Below are 21,164 nucleotides of genomic sequence, written 5' to 3'. Positions count from 1 at the left end.
CATTGATGCACACGTGCCTTGCTGGCACGGTGATTCGAAATGAATGCACAGGATGCAGCTACCGAGTGGCATAATGGCCAGTCGTGGCGTTAATATCTGCTCATATCGCTTTCGAAAGAGAACCTTTGTCAGGGACGTCCGATCGTTCGCGCTGCGTCGACTTCCTCGAGGATTCGCGTGCTTTTCGCCACCCCGGAAGTAAGGTGATTCCCTCTGAGCTCCATATCAGTGCTTACTTCATGCGTATGCACTTTCATCTTCTTTCTTTGGCAATATTTTTAACGAATAAACGAGAATTTAATTTCGAAGAGGGTGAGAAAGAAATGATAGAGGATTTGGAGAAGATGCTCGACGTAGACAATGCATTTATCACGTGGATGGTATTTCAGACGCTCTATATCAGTGCTTACTTTATGCGTATTCTTTCTTTGGTAATATTTTTAACGAATAAACGAGAATTTAATTTCGAAGAGAGTGAAAGAGAAATGATAGAGAATTTAGAGAAGAGTCTATGCATTTACCACGCGGATGGTATTTCAGAGCGTCGCGAGAGCCAAGTGCCGCTTGTACACGTCTGGAACAATAGCAATCAAATCGAAGAGCCGCTATTGTACGCGTGTAGTTTACGAGTACCGCACATATGCTCGAACCTTTACCCAGTGTGCCATTACCGGTGTCTTCCGCGTCGGGACACTATGTCAGCTGCGGAGGAACCTGTAAATCACCACCGTGACGTTACTCCCAGTCCCTGCGATTCACTTTCCACCGTTCAAGCTCACGCACTCGTATTTCATTCCATTTCGTTCCATTTAACATTCTCACGAGCGAACTGTTCGTGTTAACTTAAAGCCAAAGACAGTTCCGTGGACGCGAAAACCCTCGAACTACTTGTACGATTTAATTAAAGCATCCCTCTGTCTGTTGCCTGAAGCAAGAGCAAGTATTGTACAGAAGATCTGCTGGAATAACTCGACAGAAGAATCCAATTTGATAAAACGAATGGAAATCGCGCGGCGAGTGACCTGGTGGAGGAACAACGAGTATAAAGGGTGGGTTAAGCGGTGGATGAGGGTAAAATGGCGGCGCATAATTGCTCGAGGGGACGAGTAAGGCACGATAATGATTTCTAACCGAAATATCCGGTTATTTCGAATCGAAATCGCTCGTGTTACCCTGTTACAGCGATTCGCAGTTTAATTTTCTCTCCCTGGTCGGTTTTCACCGCGGTCGCAGCCGATTTTCCAGCGATTTCATCCCCCACGATAAAACTAGCGCGCATATGTCGCGTGGCGTCGTCGAGTTCCCCTCGAAAATCGCCAGCTTTGTTCGAAAAAAGGGAAAAGAGGAAAGGCGAAGGGTTTCGAGCGCGTTTTTCCACTTATGTGGAAGTTTATGGACCGCGAATAATGGCGCGACAGTCGTTGAATCGCAGAATGCGTGCAGAGATAAATGTCCTTTGCGGTTTCACAGATTTCGAGGACTGTCTGACCGCGAAATATCTACGATTGCGATCATTTTCTGTTCTTTAATCGCTGCTTTCTCGAGGCTCCAAGAAGCAGGCGTAGAGCAGAGGCGAACTCTAATTAAAATGGCGTGCCACGTGCACGCGTAGCCGGTGAAACGCGTGAAAATTCGTATCCGCGAACGCTGCGGAACGGCGTTCACTGCGAAGCCTCGTTCGAAGTGGTTAAGCTACTTAAATTCAATTAGACGGATTTAATAGTCCACGCGAGCGGAGATACTTGGCTCGTTTCGATTTCAAGTCGAGATCCAGCCGCGAAATGAAGCAACAGACGATAGAATTGAACTTCAAACGAGCGTGTTCAAGTCGAACGAACAATGGTCTCGTGTATCGATAATTATTGAGGACTGGAGTCGATTCTATTCGAGTAACTCGACTAATCCTCGCGGATCTTGAGGCCAGTTCCAACTGTTCATTTGCATAAATGGAAATTTGTCCGGGTAATTGAACGAGACGCGTGCTGCATTTGATTTGCCACTGCTGAAACGCTATAATTAATATGATCCTGTTTTCTAGCCTGCCTGTGCTTCTTCTCGCTCGCCATTGGCCGCGAGACGAGGCACTGGCGGAATATTAAACGGCTGATTATTACCATCTAAATCCTTGTTTATCTCATCGTCTCGCGTGCCGCTAATTACTTATCGTTAGCATAAAAGAATAGTAGGAACAGTGCCGTCAATTAGTTATCTCGATTCTTCCGTCTCGAACACTTTCTACTCGCATCTATGGTTATCCACGAATCTTCCACACAGTGCTGTTCACAAAGTCTACCAATTTCCACCAGTAATTACACACGATGCGTAGCGATATGAATTATTGCTCGAATAAGTAACCAGCTAATGAAATTTCACAGTTATCTAACATAAAATAATTCTGCGAAACTCTGTTCCACGAACGTGCTTTCGTTTCACGATTTATCGTCGTTCGTAAAATAACGAAAAAACCTTTGAAATGGTAATCGAAACGCGACGAAACGCGACAGTAATTAAATAGAATTTCGCCAGCACGGCTCGAAGCAATTATCGTCGCGAGTTATCACCCGAAACGGGTATAGCGTAATGCATAATCGCGGTATCGCGAGTGGAAAAGAGGTCGTGGGTGGTCAAAAGTCTCCTCGATTTACATCATCGGCGATTACCACCTACGGTACCGAACCTCGCTGCCAACAGCCGCGGAAACGTATTATGCACGCGCATATTTAACACATAACGGCACACACGGTGCTCGAGACCGTGACACGGGGTTAACCTACAGAAAGTAATGGACGAGAGGCATAGAAAAAGCCAGCTTCAAAGGAAGAACAACGTTCGACATTCTGAAACACACGAGAGCATCAAACACCAAAGAACTCTCATTAAAAAAAAAAAAAAACTCTGAGCTATTCGAACGTTTTACTTAAACGCAGAGAAGATCGAGGAGGGCGGAAACGAGGGTGTCGAACGAGGAGCAAGCAAAGGGTGACGCGAAATAGATGGACATTGAAAGAAGTAGAAGACAAGAGAGATCCAGAAAGAGAAGGGAACGACGGTAGAGGAGAAAGATATTTCCACCCTGAGGGCCCGCTCGTTCATTTTCCCCTCCGCTTGGCCAGCGTCGTGCCCCCCTCCTGTGCAGTTGTGTCACTAGCACTGGGGCCTTACGAGCGCGTGACGCATGCCTTCTTGCTTCATACTCGGTTCGTCGAGCTGCGCGTACGCACGTGCACGTTCCTCACCGAGGCCCATTCAGCTGTACGTGCCGGAATCCTTCGGGCCTTGCTGCGCGTTTCCACGAGAACTCCAGCTCTTGTCTGCGCGAGAGAAATCCGGGAGATTCAAAGTGTTACGCGAGACAATACGATCATTTTCAATGAATCATCAGTGGAGAACTTTCGAGTGATATTCAATTTGCCACGTTTCTGCGTTTTTTCATCCCACGCTGAGATTGCGGTTCTCCATGCGTTGACTAAGTTCGTTGACTGTGTTTGGCTAACAGAAAGTTGACCAAGCAAGTGATTAAACGAGATTAAATCACCGTTAAATCATCAGTGATATTAAATTTACCACGTTTCTGCATATTTCATCCCACGCTGAGATTGCGGTTCTCCATGCGTTGACCAAGTTCTTTGACTGTGTTTGGGTAACAGAAAATTGACGAAGCGAGTGATTAAACGAGATTAACTCGAAATTGGAAGAAAAGAGTGGACGCGTGTGGCAATCATCGTCGAATTTCCCTGGACTGCTCGTGGGATTGTGACGGAGGCAACGTCTCGTTGATATTGGCGCAATCGTTCGCGAGCGTATCGTGCAGGCGCGGGCAGAAGCGTCGCTCGCCGGTATCTATCAACGTCTTGCAGCTTTTTTCCTCGCCTCCTCGAGCTCTTGTTGACTTTTGCCATTGGACTACCCGAGGAGGAGCTCCCCTCTTCTCTCGCTCGACGTATTCCGCCACGATCGTCCGACGATCGGCACACACGCTCATACCAAGCGACGCGACCATCGCGGTCGCCTCGTCGAGAGTCCTACACGTTTCTCGATCGTCTCGAGCGTTATCGATCAAGATTAGTTCGTGGTTCACCGTGGACGATTATCGCGAGGTTGGATCGCGAAGACCAACGAGCAGAGGTGATAACGTTCCGCGAAGACGATTTTCCATCGCGAGTGCTGTTGGACTGTGATACAGACTCTCTAAAGCTGTTCCTGAACTGGCAAAAGTGACACGAATGTCCCATCGAACTTCGATTCGTCGATCAAGAACGACTCGCAGAGTGTTTCATTCAGAAATTAGAACGCGAGGTTGATAAGCGTGACGCTATCGTTGGCCCGTTTGCGAATAAGACCAGCGACTCCTCGCGAATAATCCTGAGTTTCTCGCACGGGGACACATCGAGTGATAAACCAGTGGCCGCGGTTCTTTGTGCAGGGGTCGAGTGATTAATTGCTGGTGCACGTATCGTTCGTTCGCTCTCGCGAGGAGGAACGACGACCCTTGCGTGGCATCTCCGCGCGATAAGCTCGCCTCTTGGCTCTATCGTTCTGCGAGCGTTTCACGAGCAGCACCTGAAAGAAACGGAACCCTCGAAGGTGGACCCCCGTGGTACAATTTCGCGCGCGTTGGAACTCGATTCTCAGCAGAAGCTCGCTCTGTCAGCGCCGCTTTTGATCTCTGAGGAGGAAACAGTGGCTTCTTGCGAGCCGCGCTCGCGCTTATCTAGCGACGACGGCATTGCTGCGGGTCGAGGCGCAAGAAGCGCGTGCTTTTTTTCACCGCGCGGCCATCTTGGCTTGGTCGAATGGCTCGCGAGTAGATCCGCGGGGTGGAACGCGTCAAGAACTTGCTGTCCATCGCGAGAGGAGAGTTTTCGGTCACGAGGATATCGCGGTGGTTATATCGAGGAGGATCGTGGGTGTGGAGAACGAGCTCGCCTCCTCTCGATAAGGCTGGTGTATACCAGCGAGGATCCGTGGCGGTAAATCACGTCGCTGGTGGCTAGGAAAAATAGCCGACGATATAATTACCTGGTGCGTGAAACGCGATTAATCGTCCTTTCGATTATTCCACGCTCGAGCTGGCGAATCGTGGAGGCCTTTTTTTTTTTTTAACGAAGCGGGTGAAAAAGCGTGGAACGAGACGCGTGGGAGTGTGTGCTGTGCGCGGCTCGTTTATTCGTGGGCGGTGTTCAATGATCGCGGTCAGTCCGTCGTCGATTTTCACGTCCATCGACGCGCCTCGAATCAGTCTGGATGCCAGTTTTAGAGGGTGGCGTGGCTAAGAAGCGAAGCGTCGACAGGACAGCTCGCAAAATGAGGATGAGGCTCTGCACCGGGTCCAAGGAGTCGTACACGCTCCTCTCCAAGAAACGGTAACCTTCGACCATTTTTCATTTCGCCTTCAGTCAGACAAAACTTCGCGGCATCGCGTTCCACATTTTATTGTCGACGATAATTCCTTGTGTTTTGCACGCTCGCCTCATAAATATTATAATGCTGTTCCCTGGAATATTTAGCATACCTTTGCATATCGTCCGCGTGGTATATCAAATTGCCCATAAATGCATACAAACATCCGCGGTTGAATCAGCGATTTTTCACTGGTAAATACCAGTCGATCGAGCCGTGCAATTTGAATTGCACCTCGGGTAGGAGACAGACGAGAGCAGCGTGTCGTGTGATCGATTTCGAGGCTACCGTACGTACACGATGAGTAGGATGTTCACGAGACAACGCCTCGGTTAGTTTGGCTAGCTCGTGTACACGAGACGCGAGTTAGGGTAGCGTACAAATATCCTTCCCCCTACGGTGCATGTCGTTAAAAGTTTCGAGCATGCCCGTTACATCCTGGACGGGAGCGCACGAGCGTCGTCAAGTTTGCATGAAGCCACGTAACGAGCCGTAATCTCGCGGTAATTTACAAAATGACAGTCCATAAATATTTCGTTGGTAAATTGTGATTATGGGTTCGATCGACTGGTCGTCTCGCTCCCTTTCCCAACTGTAATCGCTGTTGGTACTGCGCGCGTGTAGCTGAGAGGGTTCACGAAGAAAAAGCGCCTCTGCTGGAGGGGGATGAAAAGCCAAGCGTCTCTCGAGCGTTCGAACCATCGAGTCGCGTTAAAAAACAGCTCCAACTGGGTCGTATCTCCGGCGTTCGAAGCGATTTCATCCAGCTCGTCGCTACGTCATCAAGTTCTGCAACACTGACCACGCTCAAACGACTCATTCACCGGCAGAAGGCCTACGCACGCGTGTCGCCGCGATACGCGTCACGGAGCCTCGTGTGTCATCAATGGAAATGTCCTCGTGTCTCTCAGTGTCTCTCAATACACCAGAAACCAGCTGCTCGAATAATTTCAGGCAAACGAGGTGCCTCTCGATCGCCATGGTCGCTTAAAATCCTCGAAGGACGACAACCGTCGCGGAAGGGGTTGCAGGAAGAGCCTGGCCTCGTGGCTTGGGCTCACGGCGCCCGATGGTTTATCGCAATCGATTTTAAAGGCAGACAACCAAGCATACCGATCTTCTTCCCGTATTATTCGATCCGCACGGACGTGCGCGTTCCTGGTGCCACTTCAGCTCGGTTCAAACTGTGTACACCACGTATACGTAACACGCGAGTCGTATCCCTCGTCGAGCAGAGGCATTCCCGGCGGTTCAGAAAATCGGAATGCACGCTGCAACGCGATACACGCGGATGCACCGTGTTCCCCGGAAACGTGCTCGTTTTTCGATGCGCCGCGGCGAACACGAGCGATTTTTTATGGCCACGCGTTTCACGTTAAGCCACGATTGTCCTTCGACCGCTTGGTTGCTCCTGCGCTTCGGATGGACGTCCATGAAGTAGCTCTGCTCTCGACTAGAGTCTTCCGTTCCAAAGTACCTTCGAATTATTCCATTAAAAGCAGTTGGTCGTCCAGTTTCCGTGCGACGCGACTCATCGATGGTATTTCAGAGGAAACGACGAAGAGGATGACTTGTGCTTCTCATTAATCCACTGCCTGCTGTTTTTTCCTCAGTTATTCACTGGTAAATCCGGGACTTTCGAAACGCGCGACACATTTATCGGATATCCGTCAGCTAAAACGGTCGATTCGAATGGAGACCCTTGTGCGAGGATAGATTCTATCCTTAGATGCGAGCAGTGGAACTAAAAAAAGAAGGAACCACGCTGGGATGACACTAATATAACTCCAGACGCGTCAGTCCCTTTGGCTTCTGGTTTCGCGATAATCCGTGAAGACAAACTGATCGAGTCGTGTTTTAATGGTTGAAAAATTCATCGACTGGTCTCTGTTTTCTATAGTGCTCGCATTTCAGTGTGCTTCCAGTAGTCGTGTCTTCGAGAAACGTGCCACGATTGCAATTTTCACGCGTCCGTCCCTTTAACTTCTGCTTTCGCGGTAATTCGTGAAGACAAACCGATCGAGTCGTGTCTCGATGGCAGGAAAATTCGTCGACTGATCTCTGTTTTTCGTTGCGTTTGTATTTCAGTGTGTTTGCAGTAGTCGTGTCTTCGAGAGACGAGTCACGATCGCAATTTTCACGCGTCCGCGTGTGAAAACGGCTCGCATCCTCGGCGCGCGTCTCCAACGGGGTAACCAGAAGTTGTTTTATGGCCCCCTCGCGCTTAAAAGGCGGTCCCCGCCGTCTGGCTCGGTCTTCTGGCGAGCACATTGCGCGCTGCGTCTCCCGTATTGTTGTCAGGGAGAAAGTTTCCGACTGAAAAATAGAGGAACGCGAGTAAAGGTGGCTGGTTCCTCTTTTGGTGACCACGCGGATGCAATTAAACGAGCCATCCGGACGTCTGTCTGGCGGAATCTTCTCGCGCGAGGGATTCGCGAAACGAGAAAACGTTGCAGCTATTTCTCAACATTTTTCTCTGGCGAAAAAAAGAAAAATCGCTTCGTTCATCTCGCGCACGCATCGGATGCTAGCTTAGAGGTGCGAGAGATGAATGGTCTGGCGAGACAAATGGGGTCCGCAAACAATGTCTTCATTAGAATAAGTATCTGCTCAAACAGAACCGTGTAGCTTTCTACAGAGGATTAAAGATCCTCTTTAAGCCTACTTAATACCTCGTCTCGAACGTATAAATTAACGCGTCCTATTAAAATATCGAACCCCATCAATTTCCCTTTTCACCACGATAAATCACGCAAAGAACTGTACGATAGATACGAGGATCGATCGCTGCCAGCCGATCCGATGACTCGAATTTTCCTTTCATCGACAAGGCAGAAGGGAAACGCGACGATTGGGCAAATTAGCCGACACGTTGCATTCTGACGAGAATTATGATATCGAATGGCAGCGTTCGACTCCCCAAGGGACATCTCTGGGCCATTAATACCGATTTAGTCGGGAAGAGGGCGGAAAGGGGTGAGTCTGGGACGCGTGCAGGTATATAAAAGGCGAACACGGTCCCCGTGTCGCCCTTTCGATAGGTTTTACGCGTGTACCTTCCGCAACGCGTGTCCCGCTCATTGAAAAGTCCGTTTAAGCCGGTCAGCGTTAAAGTCGACGGTGAACCAATAAATCGTGGGCCTTTTTCTCTCGCCGTGAACGCACGTCGCGGCGCCGCGAGCGCCCTTTGAAGTCCCATTTAACGCGAGAGACATCACGTGTACCTACATATGTGCATACCGTTACAGATGTATTACCCTGTGTATTTATCCTCGATACTGTTCGGTTATTTATTGCGTGTCGCGTGATAGATCCATTAGGGTCGCTGGGCTGCATTAAACGTCGCGTTTTCCTCGTCGTGCGTGGAAAAATGCGAGTAACGATGCGTTTTTAAGCGAACACGAGACCAAACATTCGAGTAACGATGGGACATTTGGCAGAGAATGAATTATCGCAAGTTCTCGTTGGCAAAGAAAAGTTTATCGAGAAGTTTAAGAAGCGTTTTGCGGGCAACTGTGACCACAAACCACGCCTTGCTTATGCTCGTTTAACATCTCCAACTGAATATACACCAAAACAGTAGAGGAGAGTGTGATTTATCTCGTTTTGAAGCAGTTCTGACTAAAAATGACGATTTGCAGTAGGTGTCGTTAACAATCAGTGTTAAAGCCTTCGACTGAGGAGATATCGTGGTAGACTTTGTAACGTGGTTGAAGAAGAATGTTCGATCGATTACTGGCGGAATAAAAAATTCGAATACCATAGCTATTCATGCGTGTACTCGCGGTGAAAAACTCGGTGGAATTCATAGGAAGATAAAATCGCGCGAGCGCATTTCAGAAACGAATGAAACCAGCTACTAATAACCGGCTAACAGAGTTGCACACTGTGCTATAAAAATGAGGGCGCGTCGCGCAGATGTCCGCTTCGAAAGTAATTTTCCGCCAACGGACGCTCGTTTCGCAGTTTCCATCGTTACAAGCTCACCAGAGAGGAATAAGTACTTGTGTTCTTCTCGTTGCTGGTGTCCCGTACCTTCTTATTATCCTCTCGATCGTCGTAAGCGGTGCGATACAGATAACCACGCTGATATCATCGCGGTTATTGGGATCGCTTTATTAGCTTTCATCGTCGTCTTCATCTCGCGAGCTCGTACCAAGTTTTATCGTCAGCAAGGATCTATCGACTGGCGAACCACGCAGGACAACGATCTTGTTGGAAACGTCTGTTCGTCCAAAGGGTTCGTAAAAGGATTAACACTATTCCTAGTCACAGTAAAAAATTCTAGCAGTCTTCATTTCCACAATCACTTCAATTCTTTTTTCTTAAACGTAAATTTGCTGGCTGGATAACCACTTCCGTCGAGTTCTATATATCCGCGAAATTGGTAGTCGAGGTCGTATAAAATTAACATGTAAGTCGCGAGGAACAAGTGACCGTATGTTCGCGATATCTCTGCGCAGAGTTCCCTCCCTTATCCTTCTCCTCGTCTTCTTCGCAGCTGCCAGAGTTCCGTCTCCGCCGTGGCTTTTTTCCGTCTGAACGCCGCCTCGCGTATCCGCCCTTTTGCGAGGCCTCGATCCCTCTGCGGATGAATCGAACCACTGTCAGAGTACGCCAGATTTCTCGATCGAACTTGCAACCGTCGCGAAGGAAGCCGTGTCTCTTAAAACACCGTTCACTTCCTGCGAGACGATGGGGGACGGATATATCTTGTAGGTGGCAGCTTTCGTCGCTGAGATAAGTTGCAGTTGCACGTAGCTGCGATATGCTGGAGTGTTGGCGACGTGATTATCGAGGTGGTTGGTCTCTCGCATGGAAATTGGGCGACACTGGCCTATTTTGCATGAATTAATTCGAGCAAGCGCGTCGAGGCGCCTCGTTTCTTAACTTGGTCGCATCGCGACGATACTCTTATCTGAGGTTTTCGTGGAAACGAGGAATAATGGAATAGAATGGTTCATTGTGTAATAGCAGTGACGATTCCTCGTGATTCCCAGAACTGCGAATCCCACTCGACTCTGCGATTTTTCAACTCACGATATTGCGATCGAGTGAGTAATAGCCTTTTTGAGAAACCACTTTCGTAACATTTTTCTCGCACCAACAGTTGATCCTCCGCAACGTGACGCTGTTGAAACTCTCCAAGTCTACGACTAGTCGTAAGTTTTTAGATAAATGTCGCTGTGGCTCGAAATTACCCCTCGTTCGTGGTCCACCATTTAAATCATTCATCGACCAGAAGTCCCTGCCACGCGATCGACCCTTGATTCGAAAATCCGGATCACGAGGGAGGATTAGCAGCGGCTTAAGTCGGCTGGGGAAGCCCCAGGATTTTTCTGAAGCCTGCTGAAGCGAGCTGCCAGCCGAATTCATCGTCCTCTAATGTATGCACTTCACTTTCCGCGCTCGTACATCTTCCGCTCTCGAATTACACGCGTGCCTTGTATATTTAGCTGTCGCGCGTTTATTGATTTTTCGGGTATTCCCGCTGATTCACCTCGATCCGCGTTCCTTTCTATTTCGGATTACCAGATCTGGGTCAAAGCTTCGACTGGGTCTGCTCGAGAGCTCAGTTTTTCGATAGCGCGTCGTTTTCGATGCTTCAAATTTTTACGAATCGCGCAGCTGGCTTTCCAAATCATCCACAGCTCTGTTTCTGATTCCATTATTGTTAAACCTGACGATTTTACTCTGGCTTGTTCCCCTCATCGATTTCACAGACAATTTTTCCAAACAGTCAGCGCAGCAGCATATGTCGCGCCATTATGCATGCCTGCAGCGATCTTTCTAACGCGTGCCCAAATTTTTTCGTCGATTCGCTACGCTTCTTTGCGTCAGACATCGCAGGGAATCGCGCACGCGTTTGCTTGGCGCAAACAAATCGCAGTAATCGATATCTTTTCGAATCTACTTTTTTCCGCGATATCGATTCGAAAGGAAACGAGATTACGATACAGAGAAGTGGCGTTGGTAACGTTTTGTGGAATAGCGTCCTCGTTTCGTCGCGTGAGACAGACCGGAAGGGAGTGACACGATCCGGGAGGAATGTGGAACGCGTCTGAAAATTGGACGGAATTAAGCCGGGTCAAAGATCCAGGGAGACGAAGCGAGAAAAAGAACGGTTTTTCAAACCATTGCGTCACCACTTGCCGGATCAGACGAAACGTATTTTATCATTAAGACTGGCGAGGAATTAATTAAGCATCTGCTTCCTCTCTCGCGACGCAAACGCACTGTCAGTCGCGCTCGTTCCGTCCCAAACGAGCTTTCTCAATTAGCAACAAGTTGGACTCTCGATTTTTGGTCCCCGCTGTTATCGAGAGAGGTAACTGTCAGCTCTGGCCTCTGCACAGGCGAAGACAAAGAGGAGAAAAGAGCAGAGGAGATCGTAAAGTCGAGCGTGAATCGGCACGAGACCCGTGCGGTGCGCGAGCACGAGCGCCCTGTAAAACGATCATGATTGGAATGCCATAAGAGCCGATCTCGAGGGCTACAGGCCCCTCTCTCGAGCCTTCGCGTAATAAAATCGGTGATTTAGTCGAGGCCCGTGCGCTGCGAGAAATCGAATAATCGAAGACGTGTAAAATTGATTTACATCGGTGATAGCTTGCTCGAGATAACGCAGCGCTTTTTTCTTCCCCTTTTTCCCTGCCACCAGGTTTTCCGTTTCCAGAGGGGTCGTGCTCGCGAGAATTTGCCCCTCTCGCTGTTTCAGTCGCGCGTTGTTCGCAGCCAGGCGTCAATGATAAATCTGTCCGCTGTTGATTTTATGCTGGCAACAAATTACACGCGCGCGATTATATTTTACGCTGCTCGTAGGTGCCAGAGCGTTCCCGCGAAACGCAGGCCACGGTTAAACGTCGTTGGAAAAACGAGACTGCAGTATATCGTGGCGAAACTGGCTGAATGATCGGGGATACTCGGTTTTTATGGCTCCACTGCGTGCCACGGTGCCACAGATTTCTACGCAAATACGCGTCGCCTTGGTGCGTGCGCTTTTTGTCGCTCGCGATCGTTTCAATTCGCAGCTACGTGTCACTTTGTATATTGCCACGTCGTTTTCTAACTGTCCACGAAATTAATTTCGTTGTACTCTCTGTTTGCGTTAGTACTTTGTCGCGGATCGTTTAATTAACCGATTAAGCAAACGCGATTCTCGCTCGAGAATCGATCGCGAGGTAAACGGAGCGGAACCAACAGCCGGCAAATGTACGATAAAACCGTCTAATCCCGTGGAATTACAGGGGAATCTATTCGCAGGGATCCCATATACGCGAAATCTAACCGAGATAAGCAAACTGGATTACGTGAACCGATCGTTCGATGCGATCCGCGCGTAGAAGCCTCAGAAACCTCGAATAATTACACTTACTGTGGCAGAAAAAGCTTTTCTTCTGCGTTGATTCACTGCTCTACAAATTACCTTTCGCAGAGTGAGCTAAAATTGCAAATAACGCAGAGAGATCGAACGCAACCTACCCTTAATCTTTAAAATCGGTCAGAGTCGCGATCAGCGCGAAGAATCCTCAGAGCTCTCGAATAATTACACTTACAGTGGCAGAGAAAGCGTTTCTCTCGCGTTGATTCATTGTTCTACAAATTGCCCTTCGCAGAGTGAGCTAAAATTGCAAATAACGTAGCAGAATGCTGAGCGCTAAGCAAAATCGAACGCAAGCCACCCCTTAAAATCGACCATAGTCGCGATCCGCGCGCGCTTTATTAAATAAATCCGATTAAAGCGGACTGGGGAGTCATGTTTGCACAAAACAGACGTTATCGAGCACGTAATCTTGGTGAATGGAGTCGTCACGCGTAACCGCAATTCCGTCGCATGTGGAAGCAACGGGCATAATGGCAGCGGGGCCCTCCCTTTCGACAATGCGAACGAGAATCGGCAGGGTGGGCACTTTGTGAGTCACGCGTCACCCACTGGCGCGCCCCTCGCGAGATCATCGTCCTGCGCGACCCCTGCGGCGAGCCATCGCTACTTTCCTCTCCTGGCTATCAAACTTTCTCCCCTCTCTCTCTCTCTCTCTTTCTCTGCAGAGTTCCTCTCTTTTTTCACTTTTTTTACCCGTAAGCGAGACTGACCGATTGTTATTCAAACGAAGCAGGGGATGCTGCTGGTGTGGCTCTCGTCCTCCGTTTTTCAGCGGCACCGTTTCGTTGGCTATGGATTTTTCATGGACCATGCGAGCATCGCGATAAACGGAAGGTCGAAAGTGCTTTTTTCGAGAGAATGGAATTTTTCCGCGATACCTGCAATTCCATGGATATCGTTTTCTATTATTTCCCTGGCGAATTTGATTTTCAATAATTTCATTCTAACAACAGAGAGAATTATGCAAGCCAGCAGGCTGATTTATTCAGGTTATTGCGTTTTCATACGTGAAATATGAGTTCCATTACGAAACGAACAGCGTAGACTGGTCACTGGACCCATTGTAGTCGCACGGTAATGATAATCGACGGGGTGTACAGCACAGTGGGCACTTTGTGAGTCATGCATCATCATCCGCTGCAACGACCCCAGAGATCATCATTGTCGATTCATTTTTTCCTGTTTTCTACCCTTTCTTTCGGCTGGTCGAGCTCGTAATCGATTTACCAACCAGTCAATCAGAAACTATATACATTACACCCCTGCGAACTTTATTGCGTCGAGCCAGAGCTCGGTGAACCGAACACTTTCGCTTCTGCAGTAATTTCTCTCGATTATTCATACGCGCATAATTCTGATCGATGCTAAATTATTTATTCACGCTGATCGCGATAATTTTGTGGCTTAGCAACAAGTGAATAAAACGAGAGACAGTGCTCGCTTCGAGCGTGAAAGGGGAGGACGGAAACCCTCGAAATATGTTCTCTCACGACAATAACGCTTTCCCAGTAACGCGACCGCTTTCTAATTGGCTCTATCCTGCTGACCGTGCCAGCAACGCGATCAAAAATCCAACGAATTTCAGTCCTCCCGCAAGTTTCTCGTTCAGGACCTCGTTTAATTCTGAATCAGCCTCTACGCGAGCACGTTCCGCTCGTGTTAACTACTCCACGTCGTGTTCGAGTTCCACGGTTAATACGAGTATGATCGTACGTGTCTGTATTTCACTGGAAGCTCGATGCTTGTGCAGTGTTGCGAGATAAACGAGGGATATAGACGAGCACCTTATCCCTTGGAAGCATCGAGGATTTTTCAGACCGCGTAATTTCGTTGCAGAATCATCTTCTCCATTTTATTTGGTATTGGCGTTTCTAAAGACTGTTGCTAAGTTTTAGCGAGCAACTCGAGTCTGTCTGAGGGTTATTAAGTTTGAGAAAGAAGAGAATGGGTGACAGATAGCAAATAAATTGGAGTTTTTCTGAGACTATCGAGTCTGAGAAAGAAGAGAGTGGGTGACAGATATCGATATCGATCGCGAGTCGTTGATTAATTAACGCGTTTCACCAGTGTTCGCGTATTATTGCCGCGAACCAAGCGTCTGATTATTTATGGGCGTTGCGTTCGATGTGCAACGGCCATTTAGGTGGCCGCGTGTAAACCGCAGAGGAAATCTGTTGAGCGGTCGCGATCTTGAATTATTGCTGGTATTAAATTATTGGTATAGGTTGCATCGAAATAACAGAGTACCGTGGATATTGATAACCGCTTTTTATTTGTAAGCAAGGGTTGCGATGCGGCGGCGGGTGCGTTACTGATGGCTTCGTCGATAGCATCGGAAGCGGGCATTAATCTCGCGCGAGGAGGTCGAGAAAAATCGAGAGGAACCCTCGATCGTGGTTAGACGGTGCGTAACAGATGTTCGACTTTCTCGATTGACGGAAACCCTTTTTATTTAACTCTCCAGGAGCCTAATTCAACCCTCGACCACTTCTCTATTCTGACAGACAAGTAGATTTTCAAGAAAAAATGTATTTCTGATGGTAACAGTGAAAGAGTCCTCTACGAGTGAATTAGAACGAAGCAATTACTTGTACAAAAGTGATCACTGCCTTTTGTTTAACGCTGCAATTAACGAAAGTAATTTTGAATTGGGTGGTGCCCTTCTTTTTTTTTATCTTCGATTTCACGTTGATTGGGTTCGATTAGTAATTAAGCTAAACGGGTTAAAACGTTCCCAGCAGGGTTAATTAATATTGTTTAACGGATCGAGCTGGTCCCTGTTACTGGGGCTATATTTGTGTAATTTATAATGGCGCGTTTCGAGCAACGGGGCTGAAATACGCGCTCCATTGTGAGCGGGGAAAGAGGTCACGTGAAAAATGAAATTGGAGGAACAGCAGATGTGTAAAATTTAATGCACATTTTATCCAATTTGCGCGAGAAAGGGTCGTGGACGTATTCAGTTGGAACGTAGCATGAATCCCTTTATTTAATTGAAATTTCCCGTGTAATCCTATAATTTATATTTGGGTCGCCAAGTGCAACACCCAGCACTGTATCTTTTATTTATCAAGGATTTAGCTCGACACGTAGACTAAATGCAGCTAACAAACGTGATGCAATGTAACGTGAGATTACACAAAATTTCGTACGTGTTTCGTAAACGAAAAAGCGGTATACAAAGTGGTACCAACGCTATGCGACAGCTTAGCAAGCGTTAATAATGTAAATACGAAATTCTTTCGATATTTCCACGTTCGAAATGCAGTGATACGATTAACTTTGAGAGAACACGTACGAAATGCAAGCAGAAGGAAGGTTAATCGATATCAACCCCTTAAAGAAGACGTTCGCGTCGCCATCAGGTACCAAAATGGCGGCGCCTCGTACTTCTTAAACACCATTCGGTAAACTGATATTGCGATCCAACATATGGGGGATAATGGCGTGTAAATAACGCGGGATTACAACACGTAGCAGCCGTTAATAACGGCGAGACGTGCCGCGTCTGTCGTTGGCTACTCGATGGAGGATTTCAGCGCGTCGATCGAACACGCCCCAAAACGTAACCCCCTGGCGATAAAGCGAATTAGCATCGCGATGGCCAGCCACGTAAACGGGCCCAATACGTTGTTTAATAATGAGGAACGCGTTGAATCATCGCGTCAGGCATTGTCTGCCATTCGCGTGCGCGTAAAATTACGCGCGACCTTTTCGAGCGTGTTCCTGGCGCATATGTGTCTGCTCGAACGGACTGCGTGTACCTGTTGCGTTCGTTCTCGTTGCAGGACCCAGATACGTATCTGCTCTTATATTTCTCTTTCGATCTGGAGCTGGAAAAACTGCTGCACAATTACGTCCACGTCGTGACGTCGATTAAATTCCTCTCGAGTGCGTACGCGAGGTTTGGTTATAGCTTGAAGAGCTTCGCGAAATAATTGTTCCTTGCGAGCTGCGATGAAAACTAGGTAGGATAGAGCAAGAGTAGCAAACGCAACGAGAGATCGAATACGAGAAACGTACGGTTAAACAGTCGCTACGTGCTTCGATCCACGGTTCGATCCGTTCAAGGTCTTGGCGATCTGTTGCCGGGCTTACAAGCCGTCCAGGTAATTACCAGCGTGGCACGAGGCAACGCGATATCGTACACGGTGTCGTTGCATGAAATCCCACCGCCTCGCAATAATATATTCCAGGTTGAATCATAGTCTCCAGGCATATGGGCATTCCATATGGTACTGGATGGTGTGGATCGGTTGCACGCGCGCGTCGATCGTTGAAATCGCGTGCCACATCCCGCGAGCAGTCGGCTCTGGACACAGAGCCCAGCTAAAGGTCCGTTCGCAACGAGAACGACCCGCGTTTTCCATCCTGACTTCTCAAGGCTCTCGCGTGCAGTCGTCGTTGAAATGCGACGCCAGTAGTCGCTTGTTTGGTGGTTTGACGCGTGCATACGATACGAGGCGGTGTCGCAGGCTTCGAGGACTTTTGTTCGCGACGATTCGATGGATAATGAACGGGGCACCTGTGTCGCGGTTGTAAGGAAATCGAGTCGCTTGGCTGGCTCGAGAGCTGGTACTGAACGAGCTCTAATTTATGGCACCCATCGTTACGTGGATCTTGGTGCACTCGATACGATACGACTCTTCTAGACGTAGATTAGAACAGTACTACTCGTGCAATAAACTATGGTGTATGATTGGCTTCTACAGCTCTATGATCCGTCCACATATGGCTAGAGACGATTTCAAAGTCCAATTACATGGAGATACTCTTCTCTAGATCTTCCTCAATCCTTTCTTGCCCCTATTAGTCGCCTCTTACGACAAGCAGGGGATACTGTGGGTGTATTCTGATCCCCACCGCACAGGGATGGGCCATGGAAGACCATCAGGGCCCATGTGCACGACGCTTGACCACGATAGAGGCGCGTACCGTGTGTGCTCGACAATCGTTCGCGTTTCGGGCGTCATCTGCACGGAACTTCGCTGGCTGTTAACAAGATTTCGAGCCGCACGCGCTCGTGACACTGCTCTGGAATGCGTAGAAATGTAACAGCACGCGACCATTCGCTAGTTTACGAGCGGTATCGCGGAGGATCGGCACGCAGGGCCCTCGTCACGCGGGATTGTTCCTCGTTCGTCCCTGTGCTCGCGTTTAATTAGCCTCGACCAGTCTGTCGCTACTCTCACGAGGCATTTTTTCGACTGCACATCCTCCTCGAACGTCCCCTCGATATTCCAAGGCAAAATCTTCGCGGTTGGATGGAGTTTCATCTGCTCTCCATACATATGCTTGTCCTCGTTCAGAAATATTGCAAATATTGCAAGTATTCTTCTGCATTTCGAATTATAAAAGGCTACCCTCGTTTCTGTTATCTGTTTCCGGTACACAGAGCCCAAAGAACGTTTCACTGGCACAGAGATATGTTTCTCCATCGTTGCGTCTAGTCTGCGACGCATGGATCTTCGAATCGGTTCGTTATCAGTTGACACGGGGGTGAAACGTGTCGTGGAGTTTGCGTGCGAGTGATAATGGGACGCGAGGATGATCTCGCGAGGCTCTCGAGCGGCGGGTGAGCTTCAAGGGTGCCATCGAGAGGCGTGAATGCTCTCTTTGTCGGCGGATGCAAATGTCGCCGGGTAGAGGGCCATTATGCTCGACGCACAATGCCGAAATGCTCGTAATAATGGTAATGAACGAAGAAATATGGGCTATGCAAATGCGTCGAGCCTCCAGAGACAGGGATGGCCGTGGAGGAACGTGGAGAGGGCTGAATTTTTCATATTTCTCTCCTCTAGATTAAAGGCACGCGTGCACAGGCGACATATGCTCGACGCGGGGTTGCGCGTATATATCACGTCGCTGTCAACCCCTCGAGCAGCGAGCTAACCCCCGAAATTACGGGGGCCACTGTTTATTATTTCTTCCTCCTCTTCCTGGTCGGCACCCTCTGTCCAAACATACGGCGCGCGACGACGATGCGCCTTTCGACCGATGTTAATTCCTGTTTAATCGTTTCTAGATAAACAAATCTGCCCGTGCCACGTTCCTCTGACGCCCCTGCTATTCCCTTTTTTTCTTCTCGTCGATGTCACGCGCGTACGTTCGAGAGGATTCAATCGTTTCGCAATTTGCTCGCGAAGGGTGCCATTCGACAACGTTGGACAAATATGAAGGACAGGGTTTAAATCGCAGCTAAATTACAGAGCTCGAGTGACGAAAAAAATGCTAAACGTAATCGAGAGTGGATCCTAAATGGCCGTTCGGAAGCGTCCGCCTGTTGAATCGATTGGAAGTGAGGCGAGTGCAGGAGCGAACCGACGCGCATCCGGGACGCCGTGTTTTTCACGAGCACGTGGGCGTCTGGGGAATTACGCAAGCGAGCTGGCGGCGGTTTCGACGGGACAATCGTGGCCGTTTCGATTGTCGAGGCAGGGGTCAACCCGGAACGGATCATCGGGGCCCATTCGAGGGACCCCCTGTCCGCGGAGACGGTGTCGTTAATATCGGCAAACTTGCTGGCCATAAATCACCAGGGGTAACGCCCGTTGCCGTTTCTCGCGTCGCCCTATCGATTCACCGGATTTACCGTGCATCCTAATGAAGTTGTCGCGAGGATCGGCTCGATTCCAGGTCGAACCAAGCCCTGCGTCGAGGGTTCGCATTTCTACATCGCAACAGCGTCTCACTCGCGCCATAATTTTTGCGAAATCGTACCTCAAAGCCAGACTGACACTTGGATTTTCATTTTCCAACGAAACAGCGTACTTTGCTCGCGGCCTACATTCCGTTAATTTATTATAATACGCGATAGTTAAGTGTAAATTTATTTCAACCTCTAAATGTATTGGAACGCGCACTTAACTTTTTGACCTCGCATGCTCATTTGCATTCTGCTCTCCTTCCTACGGTTCAATTATCCATAATGCATAAGCCAGCGGCCTGGTAATTATAAATATTTTTTTGCGCGGCATGTTTAAAGGATGAGCGAAATTCCATTTAAAAAGCTGGCTGAATTAACTACCAAGGCTGCTTGCATTTACTTATGTATACGCGGAGATAAAGTTATTACGGTTTCTATTTTAAAGACCACTTACGTTCCACGAGATACTCTGCGCTCTATAGCCAATGACTTTTAACAAGGAAAGAGCAGCGAGATGTGTAACATGATTTTAGCGGAAAATGGATTGTCTGGCTCGAAGGCAGGGCATTACAATTTCAAAAAGCGCGTCGCGTTTCCGTGATTGATCGACGTCGATGGGGTCTCGTCTCTGGTAAATATTTGCGCGCGGAATCGAATTCTGATGGGCATCGATCCATCGACGACGAGCCCACGCGCTCGAAATTGATTATTTTCTCGCCGTTTCCCGGAATGAGGCTCGCCAGAGCGATGTTGCAAAAATTTCTGCCCCAAGCTCGCGTGTATTTTTGCACGCTCGACGTACCACGGACTTTACAGGACAAAAAGCGTAAGCGCGACAGGCTATTGCTTGGTAATATGGCGGAGGCTTGGCTCAGCGTCGTAAACTCCGACACGATATTTCCTGATTTCCTTTATTCGTCTGTATTATTCTATTTTATGTCTCGCGTTAGGTTAACCGCGTCTTGGTCTCTCCTCTTCTACCCTCGTGTATATTCAACGATCGAAGTGTCTCAGTCGAACACAGACGCGTCGATCCTTTAGACTTACTAATAAGAACGACTTCGAAAAGGAAGGAAGTTGTTAACCTTTAACAGAAGGAACTTTTAGCGATCGAAAGCAACGACGTACAAACTCGGGTGTGTCCCCGTAATCGCGGTTGCCCTCGCGGCAAGAAAAAGGGTGTCTGGTGGGGAAACGATCGTATGAAAAGAGGAAGAAGAAAAAAAAAGCATCGAGAGGAAAGAGAAAGTGCGTTCGCGCGCGGTCGAGCTTTGTAATCCATCATCGAGCTGGCTTGTCGAGCAGCGACCGGCTGATACGCATTAACATATTCATGCGTGACATCGCGAGGATGCTCGCACCCTGGGCGCATCTGTCGCGAACCCTCAAAAAGATTTCTCAAACCGTCGAGAAATAAAACGCAGCGATCGAGGTTCGTCAACGAGCTCTGGCAGCCAGGCGTGCTCGAATAAATCGAAAAAAAGTGTCGAAATGGATGGAAAAAAGAGGCAGCAACGGGGTCTCTCGCGTGAAACTGATTTCGTAACGCGAGCGTTTTATCAACAGGGCGAAACATGCGTGGGACTGCGGTCCACTGTTCGGTGAATCGGTCGTTTCTCAATTGGGAATTGAAAAGGTCCGCGAGGCCAAGTGCCGGTGGACCGATTCGAAACGAGGTGAGCCAGGGCGTTTCGCAGCGTCCGCCTCGAACCCTCTGCACCACGATAAACCTTA

The 21,164-nt window shown here is 48.6% G+C and overlaps 1 protein-coding gene across 3 annotated transcripts in view; it reads left to right on the top strand.

Moving 5' to 3' along the window:
* Window positions 1-21,164, top strand: part of LOC143430432 (rap1 GTPase-activating protein 1) — a 94,847-nt gene that overhangs the window by 29,404 nt on the left and 44,279 nt on the right. Inside the window, exon 1 of one of the 3 annotated variants that reach the window (XM_076906726.1) lies at window positions 5,149-5,363. The exons of the other annotated variants lie outside the window; for them this stretch is intronic. Within the exon in view, the coding sequence (XP_076762841.1) occupies window positions 5,245-5,363 (119 nt within the window). The 5' untranslated portion in view covers window positions 5,149-5,244. Of the gene's footprint in view, window positions 1-5,148; window positions 5,364-21,164 lie in introns of those variants that run through there. 3 annotated transcript variants of the gene reach the window in all.

Source organism: Xylocopa sonorina, chromosome 14 (assembly GCF_050948175.1).
Source record: "Xylocopa sonorina isolate GNS202 chromosome 14, iyXylSono1_principal, whole genome shotgun sequence".
Classification (NCBI taxonomy): Eukaryota; Metazoa; Arthropoda; class Insecta; order Hymenoptera; family Apidae; genus Xylocopa; species Xylocopa sonorina.
The sequence above is the reverse complement of the archived record's forward strand: the minus strand, read 5'-3'. Positions and strand labels throughout refer to the sequence as shown.